This window comes from Nothoprocta perdicaria, unplaced genomic scaffold (genome assembly GCF_003342845.1).
Source record: "Nothoprocta perdicaria isolate Ctin4 unplaced genomic scaffold, notPer1 scaffold_89, whole genome shotgun sequence".
Lineage (NCBI taxonomy): Eukaryota > Metazoa > Chordata > Aves > Tinamiformes > Tinamidae > Nothoprocta > Nothoprocta perdicaria.
In genome coordinates, this window is record NW_020456187.1 from 2,262,521 (window position 1) to 2,272,840 (window position 10,320).

Sequence of the window (10,320 nt, forward strand, 5' to 3'; positions counted from 1 at the left end):
TACAAAAATAATTAGCTGAACAGGTGAGGCTGAGAAGAAAGATGCCAAGACGTCTCGTAGACTAGGGGACTGGGACAATGTCTGGAATGGGGAGGGCACTGAAGAGGACAGGGCAGTAAGCCTACGCATTTACATCACAATTCTGGCACATTTTCCAAGCAAAACAAAACAAAACAAAACAAAATCAGCACAAACACCAAAGAAAAAACAAACAAAAAAAAAAAAGAAAAAGAAAAAAAAAAGAACAGAACAGAGGAAACAGAGGAGAAGAAAGAGAATCAAAATACTGATTTTCTTTCAAGTCCAGGGGACAGGGGAGAGAAGAAGGTAGGGGGAAAAAGGAAATGCCTAAATGGGAACTTGGGAAGGGACAAGATACCCATCTCATGGTGCTTCCCATTTCCCATAAGTGTTTCATTCTCAGTGTCTCTGAGGTGTTCAAGTTTTTCTTGAAATATATATATATATATTTTTACAGTTGAAAAAATCCGTACCAGCAAGAAGAAATAAAATACTAACAATGGAAAACAATCATCATCATCATCATAAAAAGAACAGCCCTGAAAACATTAAAAATAAGCAGGGTGAGTCTCAGGTTTCTCCTGTAGTGTTCCTCTGACATCTGTAACCATGCAGGATTAAACCAGTTCACTTTGATACCTTTTTTTTTTCTTTTTCTGTTTTTTAAATAACAGCTTCTTCCTCCTTTCACGTGCACATGTCCAGGCAGTGTAGCCCATCACTCATAACCACTTCCCTCCAAGCCAGCTATTTGCCCTTAGACTCCTACCATCCAGCTGTGTGTACAAGGCATGACAATAGGGTCCATATTTATAATTTGTGGCACTTTGTTTGTCAAAACCTTTGGTTTCTTTCTTTTTTTTTTTTAATTTTTCCTTTTATGTACTTATAAAAAATATTGTGTTTGTGTTGTTGTTGTAATTTTCGTTAGTCGCTGGCTCTGGTGGGATTTCCACCCCACTTTCACAGCCATAAGTAATGGATCTGAAACATGCGCCAACACTATTAAATGGATCAACAAAACCGTGGCAGAACCAACTGAACCCAAATCAGCCCCAGTGCGCAGGCCTCTCAAAGATGCTGAGATGTCCATAAGGTGCATGATAAGTCCATCAGCTCAGCAATCAAACAGAAAGCAAGCAAAATTAAAAAAGGAAATGACACACACACACAGATACACACGCACACACACACACGCATACACAAAATAATAATAATTATAATCAAGAGAGAAATGTCTGGGATTTTAAAACCAAGACGTGTCCCTAAGTTTGCTGTTTCAATATGAATCTTGTGACATTCTCCCCCCACCGCCAACACCTGATTTTGGACTGTTGTTGTTTAAGTGGGTTTAGAAAGACCTCTCCTACATGCTTATGTGCTTGGCTGAACCAAATCCACTTCCTAACTGACTCCTGCTTGCACCATGTCTCTTATCACATTCACTAGTGACTAGGTGCTTTGCAGCTTGGTTTGCTAGCAAGATGCATAAGGAAAACTCAATGCACTCACTCCATAATCAATTTATATTCCCTCTTTGCACCCTTCCACCCTCTGGATGCAAAGGAGATCCAGGCTGTTGTCCTGAGCATGGCATAAGACAGATAAAGGCTGGTTCTTCACAGCACCAAACCATGCCCGCATTGGCTAGAGAGCAGTCTTCACTCCTGGCGAGATGGATGCACACTTACGTACCAGGAGCGAGGTTGTCCACATCCTTTGTAACTCTGCAGGGTTTCTGCTCCCATGACACTGAACCACATTGACAACTGTGTGAAAAATAACCCAACCAAATACAGAGGAGAGGCAACCCAGCAAACTCTTGCTCCATTGGCTGTGAAGCAGATTGAGATGGAGTTGCTCTGGAGGAGCTTAGCAGAGGAAAGAAGGGGTCACCACCCATCCTTGTTCTGTGATGATAGTGATCTCTGAAGTGTAGAGGTGGCAAATCTTTCCCAAGCACCAGCCTTCAGCATGTGCCTTCAGCAGCGCCGATTGGTTCCAGAAATGGATAGAAGGAAGGTCCAGAAGTTGGCACCAAATGGCAGCTAAGGGGTATTTCATTTATATTTCCTCCCAGATTTCCTTCCAAAAATGAGTGGCATTTCCTCTTAATGATGGTTTTGAAGGAAGCTTCTACAATCAGTTCTACACATCACTTTGCTTCATAGCAAGCCCTTCAGTGTGCCCCTGATATTCCACCATGAAGAAAACACTAGTAGTGTTTCAGTTCGGGAAATAAAAGGGAAAGAACAGACAACTTTAAATAAAAATCTCTCTGGTTGGTTTTTGAGGCCAAGCATCTCTTCTGGAACAATTTGAGACTTGTGTCTTTTGCTTTCCAAGCTAAAGTGGGAGATGGGGGAGACGCTGCACTGTCCATTGCCAGAAGGAACAGAATCACCACCAACAGAATGCCATTGAGCAGAAAGAGCCTTTTTTTTTTTTTTTTTTTTTTTTGCAGCACTATGACCAACAGGACACAATGGGAAAGATGGAGGGGGAACACAGGTTTCCTTGAAAAATAAGAATAATCATATGAAATGTGGGCAGGGGAGCATCAATCTTCTCCTCCCCTCTTGACCCTTCCCCTGCCCCAAGGGAGCAGCTCTATACTGGTCTTTACCCAGGCAGAAAAGAGCCACAATGGTCCCACTCTGAACTGAGTGGCTGTGGGTTATTTTTCGGGGAGGCTTGAATTCCTCTCCCAGTGGGTTGCTACCAAGAGATAGAGTTTAAATGGCTCTGCTGGAGAGGATCTCCATTTGCTCCTGTCCTCCAGGATCCCTGCAGGCAGGCTGCGTTCCCCTCAGTGAGAATTTTTTTTGTAATACTGAGTTCATTTCCATGTCCACTCCCAAGGCTACAGCCCTAGGGGGACAGTTAAAGCAGCATGACAGAGGTGACCTCCTGAATTCGCATTTGCAGACTGATGACACACTGCTGCGGGAGGTTTTGTTTGTTTAAGAGTTTTTCTTTAGATCAAGGGCAGAAGGGAAGCTGTAAAAAGAGCTCCACCTGAATGTCTTGATGTCCCCAGAGCCGAGATTCCTCTGCAGTCTTTTCCGTTTCACCCTTGGGGCTTTCTCACTTTGTCCACAGATCTTTTTTTTTTTTTTTTTTTTTTTTTTTTTTTTTTTTTTTTTTTTTTTTTTTTTTTTTTTTGAAAGAGAAAGAAATGAGAGAAAGAGAAGAGCGAGAGCTGTTCAGTGACTGCTTCCAGCCAACCAAAACTTGCACTTGGTAAAGATGATAATCTTGACTGAGGCACGACTTGGTTTATCCCTCCCAGGGTGTCCCTGGCAGGACAGTTCTCAGCTGTCTATGCTCATGAGGGTTATGACTTGTTCAAGTTTGTAGGCAAGTTTCTGTTTCCCTGCCTGATCGTCTTGATCAAGTGCGCCGAGAATCTGCAAAAAAAAAGAGAATAAGAATTTATGTGACTTTTTCTGTTTTTTTTTTTTTTTTTCCCAGAAAGAACAAGCCCAATATCCTACAGCAATGGATGAGACTCAGCTGTCCCTGAAGTGAGCTTGTATCATGCAAAACAAGTTAGTCAGCAGAGAGCTGAGAAAGATTTGATTTGACTAAATGTGGATTTCTATACTGGAAATGATCAAGCGGATTCTCAACTTCAACATCCACTCATTTGGTGGCTTCCTAGACTCATTGCCTATACCCAGATGACCATGACACCCCTGGTTTCCAGCATCCAGAACCATGCGGGTCAGCTTTAATTCCTGTATCATACAGACTAGGCCAATATGCTTTAGGGCATCTGAAATGCTCCCATGCACATATATTTAGATAACTGAATACTGTCCCAGGTCTACACTGTGCATACTTTGTACCTAGACACAGACTAAGATGCAATTATATTCATTTTAGACACTTAAGTTAGAAGATGTAAATATATCTGTGGTCTACATGAGTTTTCTAACCTTCCCTTTTAGTTCATAAAGAAAGAACAGCATCAACAGAGACTGAACCAATCATCTAAGAAATCCTTATTCGTGGAGTCTGTCAGTAGATAAAAGGCAGAACATTTGAGCCAACTATGACTTTTATTAACTAGCAAGTGTGATTTTCAGGCTGACTGTATGGATTCAAAAGACAAAGTTCTCCTAAGCTTCTCCTCCCAGGGCAACATCCCTCAGTGGTCAGCTGGACCCTCTCAGAATTGCAACAAGCTTCTGTTTGTCTCTATAAGTTGCCTTTAAAGCAGAGCTGATGCTCATATTTGCTTTTCATCACATACGATGCAAAGATCACACAGCCCCAGCAGCCCACTTTCAGGTACCTAACCTTGCTTTCCATTCCTTAAATCCATCAGATCATTAGCCAGGATAATGGCAGAGAACTGTGACACATGCTGATAACGCATGGGCTCTGCAGATCTCCTTCGCCCTGCTCCAAGGCTCTTACCTCCTCGCTGTACTTGCCAACGTAGGAATATATCTCTGAGAGCGCGCTCATAGTGTTGAACTCATTCATGTGCATGCGAGACTGCTCAGCCAAGTATGCATTCATGTCCTGGTCGCTGATCGCTGGCATTTTGGCGATGTCAGAGTAGTACCTGCAAGAGAAGATTGCAAGTGATTCTTGGGCTGGAAAGAGTAGGTAACCAGGAGCTGAAAGACATCACCCCAAAGGGGAAGGACAAACATCTCAGTGTCTTTCAGGCTTTTCCTGTGCATGAGTAAAATAGCTGGTCATGCTCGTCTTTCACAGAAAAGAAGTGACTTAGCCAAAAGTAGAACTTAGAGATGAACCACTAGTTCCTGAATGCCAGATTTGTGTTGTAATCATTCAACCCTGTTCTGAGCCTGAAGTCCCAAAGAGCAGCTGTGTACTTTCCACAGGACACCAAACTAGGCCATACCTGTTGTTGTTGGATTCCTTCACCAATGTTCAAGGCCTTTCAGTGTTGCCTTCAGTCCTGCTGAGAAGTCACATTGATCTCCCTACACGCTGAGACCTCCTGCACCAAAATCCGTTTGCTGGCTTGCCTATGCCACTCACACTTGCTCATCTGCATCCGTGGCTAACATCATTCACCTCTCCTCATGCCATCCGGTGTTTTCCAGGGACTTCTCTCCTTCTCTGCACCTTTGGTTTTGCCTCAAAATTTAAGCTTATCTGCTATCACAGTTCAAGGCAAGAAGCTTTAATGTCTCTAACCTCACTCTGGGGAACATTAGTCTCCCTTAGGAGTCAAAGCCTTTCTTTCCCCATGAGTTCAAGAACACTAGGATTTTATCCATAGGGTATGGAGACCTTATAGCCATTGCTCATGCATCAGGCTTCAGCATCAGAGCAATGTCTCTTTAAGGAAGTTGCTATTTTCCCTGTCCTTCGTCCCCCGGGTAAAACAGGTCTTGGAGGACAAGGTTTGTGGAAGGTAATCAGTCACTGTCACTTGCAGCTGTGCTCTGCTGTCAACTGGTTAATTAGACACCATCATTTACATTTTTAATTTCTGCAATTTGACATTTTGTGCACAAGGAAAAAAAGAAAAAAAAAGCCCATTGCTGCAGTGATCCACAATTTTATAATTAGGAGGCAGAGGGGACAGGCAGACGAAAGAGCTGACAGGTGTCCTGTAAACAGCATCAAGACACCTGCTGAGCTGGAGGCTGTCTTCCATTGCAAAGAAATTGGACACTGAACTGCTGTGCAGTAAGGATCCTTCAGAGAGACAAGTGGGAAAATACTTTCTATGACAGAGTGGGACAAGCAGCTGCCGGAGCCTCCTCTGAAAGACTATGCCGTGAAAGGCTATGTTCACCAGAAAGCTCCAGTCTGGTTTTGTGCCTTCTCCATTATTGTAACGAGTGGGTCTTATGTACTGCCTTGGTTTTTCAGGGGAGAAATTAATATTCCCTGATTTCTCTTGGGCAGAGAAATGGAGTGAGGCAGAATCTTTGCTTATGGGCACAGAAAGTCATCACTCCCAGTCTCTGTCCCATGGTCCATCTACTGCCCTAACCTAGTCCTCCATCAATGAGTGGTCTGGACTAGATTTCATCCTGATTTTTCTTTACATGCTGATCAGTCCCCAAGGGAAGGAGCCACCTGGGACCTCACGAGCCATAAGGAGTTGTCCTGCAGAGCTGCCTCCAGGAGAAATCAGTGATGAGAACATACACGCACACACAAAAAGACATTCCTAGAGCTTTGCCACTCCCAGCAAACTCCCGCGCCTCTTGCCACAGATGAAATCAGACATCTGCCACATCTGCATTATGACAAGAGATATTGTGAGGTGCTAGGAGCATCCCTGGAAGCGCTATTTCAGTCTCCTTTTTGCTGGAGTGCATTCCCAGGACATGCTTTGACACCCAAGTGAAAGCCAGCTTTGCACAGCCAGCACGGTTCACGGACTTGTAGGGAAAAAGAGCCTGCAGTGCCACGAAATACATTGATTTATGGTGTCTAGGAAGAGCCTGTGGAAGGGAGCCCAGCCCTTATGAATATTGCATGGGCATCCTCCTGCTGGATGAAATGAAAAGTGAAGGGCATTGCATCACAGCAAGAGTAAACGAGGCTGGCGGAGTAAAGCAGCAGCACCGCGCTGTGTTCGACAATCTGACAACCAGTTGAAATCCTCCTTTTTCTCACCAGTTCAGCTTGTCATCAAAAGGTGGTGGGATACTGGGTGCCGGGATGAGGCCCTTCCAAAGAGCAGAGCACAGAGGCACCATCTGCTTCTCCTTCAAGTTTTTCCTGTCTCCCTTAACACTCCCCTGGGTCTACAACAAATAAGGGTCTGAAGTGTTCCTATTCCTTCTCAGCCCTGCAGAGAGATATTTTTCCCAGCATCACAAAACTGCCATGACTCAGCTAAACAACAAAACAATGAAAAGCAACACAAAATGCTCCCTGGAGGAGAGGAGAGGATGCAGTGATCTGAATTTCAGAGACTTTTTCTCCAGATCTCTTTGTGCTGGGTTCATGAGCCACCCCATCACAACCCCAAAGCCCTCCAGTCTCCCCATGATCAAGTCAGTCATATCACACAGCTGAGAAATTGTTTTCTGTTAAAACTGCAAACCAATATATTTTTTGAAGTATATATTTGTGAGAAAAAAAACACAAAACACAGAGCACTTATGTGGATGGGGGTAATAGGGGGAAGTGAAGCACAGTATGTGCCTAAAACCAAACAACCAAATCTTATTCCTAGGACAGGGAGAAGACTTATAATCTCCTTCCATAAGAATTCTGCTATGGCCAAATAACTTATTATTTATACTGATGTGTTTCTAATGAAGCCATCATTGCATCTAATAAACCATAAATGCGTATATTAAGGCATCTTAGCAGGAATCAATATTCCTGCTGAGTCTCTATTTACCTTCCATTCAAGCCCAGATCCTCAGAGTCTTTAGAGTCTGTCATTTATATGTCCTTAATGTCTTCAAAACCACTGAGAAGCTGTCACTAAGCTCCAGAGGTCTGTGGATTTTCACTGCCTCCATGAACTCATGAGTGAGGTCCAAAGCAGAAGAAAGTGGCTGCTTGGTCAGATATGCACCACACTGACCTGATGATCCAGGTTTGCTCCTTCTTCCATGCTTTAATTTAAGTCCTCTTCAGCGGGCTCTTGTCCAACTGTTTCCAGGAGATCCTTAGATGCATATCAAAAGATCTGACCTTAAGGGCTTGAGTTTCCCCTGAGTCACAGGGGAAGACTGGGTTTGTACCTCGAGGCTGCTCACTCTCTGATGTGGCAGGAAATTCATGCATTACACATCAGAAGCAAAGAAACCCTGGAGCACTTTGCGGGAATCCACATTGGCCCTTGTTTTGGCACATGGGCAACTCCAATGGAGAGTGTGAAGAGGACTAGATCATAGGAGGTGACTTAACAGGTGTCATTAGGACTGAAGCTCACTCCAGGCTGGCTTGAAGAGAAGAGCCCATGAGACCCTCCTTTGCCACATTTGGATGGAAAGGGATTTTGTACATACTGAGATACAGTGATCATCTCTCTTAGCCTCGAGAAAAAACTGTTCTTGTTCCTTCCACATCCTCCTCTCCCTCTGAAGTCTTTTCCTTTAAGGAAAGCAGTGCAATGATGACCTGGGAATATTTCTTAGCCTCTGTTTAGGCTAGGGGCAAGGTAAATGCTCTTGCCTTAGGTACCAGCCAGAAAAGGCTCCTCGATGGAGCTGTTTCACAAGCATGACTGTGCTAGCTGCCACTCTGTAACTCATTAACTCATCAAAGGAGATGAGAAAAGCCCAATTGCCAGTTACTTCCTCTCCAGTCTGAAATTTTCCAGCATTGCTGTGGTTTAGACAGCTTAGCATGGAGCTAATTGGCTTCCAAAAGATCTTTTTTTGTCATGGATGTTGTTGTGCTGTCTCTGGGTTGGGACTAGGCTCATTAATAATCATTTTAGCATATGAAAAGCTTGTAACGAATCCATGTGCTGCAGACGGCAGACGCAATTACAGCAATAACATAATTAGGGTTATGCAATAGCCGGCTGTATCCACAGGGAGGGAGCGATGTACGAATGGGATATGGAGGGCAGCTAGTTGGGATAACGCTGGAGAAGAGCTTGGGAACATCCTAATAGTCAGTACTTTTATGGAAACAAATAAAGTGGTTCAAGGATATGCTGCTAGTCCTTGTGTGGACAGCACGTGGCATTTTGAGCTTGTGGGGAGGCGTTTGAGCTACAGAAGTTTGTGTCCGTGCTGATTCAGCTGCCGGCAGCTGCAAGACTCTGCTACTCCCTATTGATCTGGTTTTAGAGAGAGGGTCAAGGCCAGGCTGTTGGACAGTAATTGGACTTTGGCACCGAGATCTTGACAGCTAAACAAAAGGTCCTGCTTCCAAAGTTAGCTTGAGGCCTGTCAAATCTTCAGATGGAGAGATTCACAATGAAACACCCCATGGAAGGGATCTGTGTATGTATCCTCTGGGGAAACGATTTTTTTTTTTTTGCATGCACATGGCATTTTTTTGGCTCCTTTCTGTCTTAGAATAAATGATGGATATTGGGTGGGAGGCACCGAGCCAGAGACTAGGGAATGAATATGAGTATATGAGTGCAGGTAGCTTCTCTAGGAGAAGGAACAAGCCAATATTGGCTCAGTGCACAGTCCGTGACGGTGTTAGGCTGTACCTTTTGAGTAATGACATTTTCTCCCTGTTGCCTACTGAAAACTACACTGTATACGAACTATGTTTTACTGCTACGAGGAAACAATGGGAGCTTTTTAGAGATGAAAAGAATGAGGGAACTCAAACTATCAGTCTCCAGGCATGGCAAAAGCATAAGTCAGAGAGGCGAGGAATGCCCCTGAGGATGTGATGAGATGGCATGGGCTATAATCGTACCCAATGTTAGCCATCAGGGAAAATGCTCCATCAGGATGGACAGGGAAGCACTAGATGGGATTGCCCGAGGTGAGGAGGAGGCTCAGGCATGGGAGGCCTTTAAGAGCAGGGTAGGCAAGCATCTGTCAAGAAGGCTTTAGACAAGGCTGATCCTGCCCTGAGGCAGGAGCTGGGTGTGTTGACCTCCAGAGGCCCCTTCCAGCACTGTTTTTTGTTATCTCTACTGACAACACCCGCCACCCTTGACCTTTGGTATGTTACATTTTGAGCTGTCTTTTTGGCAGGGAAAGGGGATGCAGAAGATTACATTTTTGAAAATCCAGCCAAGATTTCCACCTGCCATTTGAGGCTCTCTTTTAAAGTGCATAGAGCTGAAATGCTATCCCAATGTTTGTGTTTAGAACCTCAGTAACTTACAGCATGAAGGTATTTGAAGTATATAATCTTCATGGTATTAAATCAGTCTGTTTTTCAGATTTGTCCACAGATATCATAGGTGTGGACTGGAAGAGACCGAACAAGCAGAGTCTAGAAATCAGAGGCTACTAAGTGATGTACATTAGATCCAGAATGAGGACAGACTGTCCATTCTGCATATCCTGGAAACACTGCCTTCCATTTTTCTAATAAGCTTAAGACCGTCAGAAGAGTAATACCAAGTAAACTATAGTTTCAGAAAAGGGAGTAAGGTGAGATCAGAGACTCAAGACTCTGTGTCCAAACAGCTAAGTCACGTAGGTTTTGTGCTCAGACTAAGATCAAAAATCACAGTTGTTATAATTTTGAGACCTAATGATCAGTTCATTTTACATTTCTTTTAGTCTCAGGCCTGGGAAATCTATTTTGAAAGTTCCTTTCCTTTCCTTTCCTTTCCTTTCCTTTCCTTTCCTTTCCTTTCCTTTCCTTTCCTTTCCTTTCCTTTCCTTTCCTTTCCTTTCCTTTCCT

General features: G+C 43.9%; 1 protein-coding gene across 1 annotated transcript in view; it reads right to left on the reverse strand.

The window, feature by feature from the left end:
- Positions 1-3,204: 3,204 nt before the first annotated feature.
- The window catches only part of PLXNA4 (plexin A4), a 406,841-nt gene continuing 399,725 nt past the window's right edge, over positions 3,205-10,320 (reverse strand). The window contains exons 31-32 of the mRNA XM_026052424.1: positions 4,447-4,597; positions 3,205-3,431 (exon numbers count right to left, since the gene is read on the reverse strand). Of these exons, the coding sequence (XP_025908209.1) occupies positions 3,336-3,431; positions 4,447-4,597 (247 nt within the window). The 3' untranslated portion in view covers positions 3,205-3,335. The remainder of the gene's footprint in view (positions 3,432-4,446; positions 4,598-10,320) is intronic.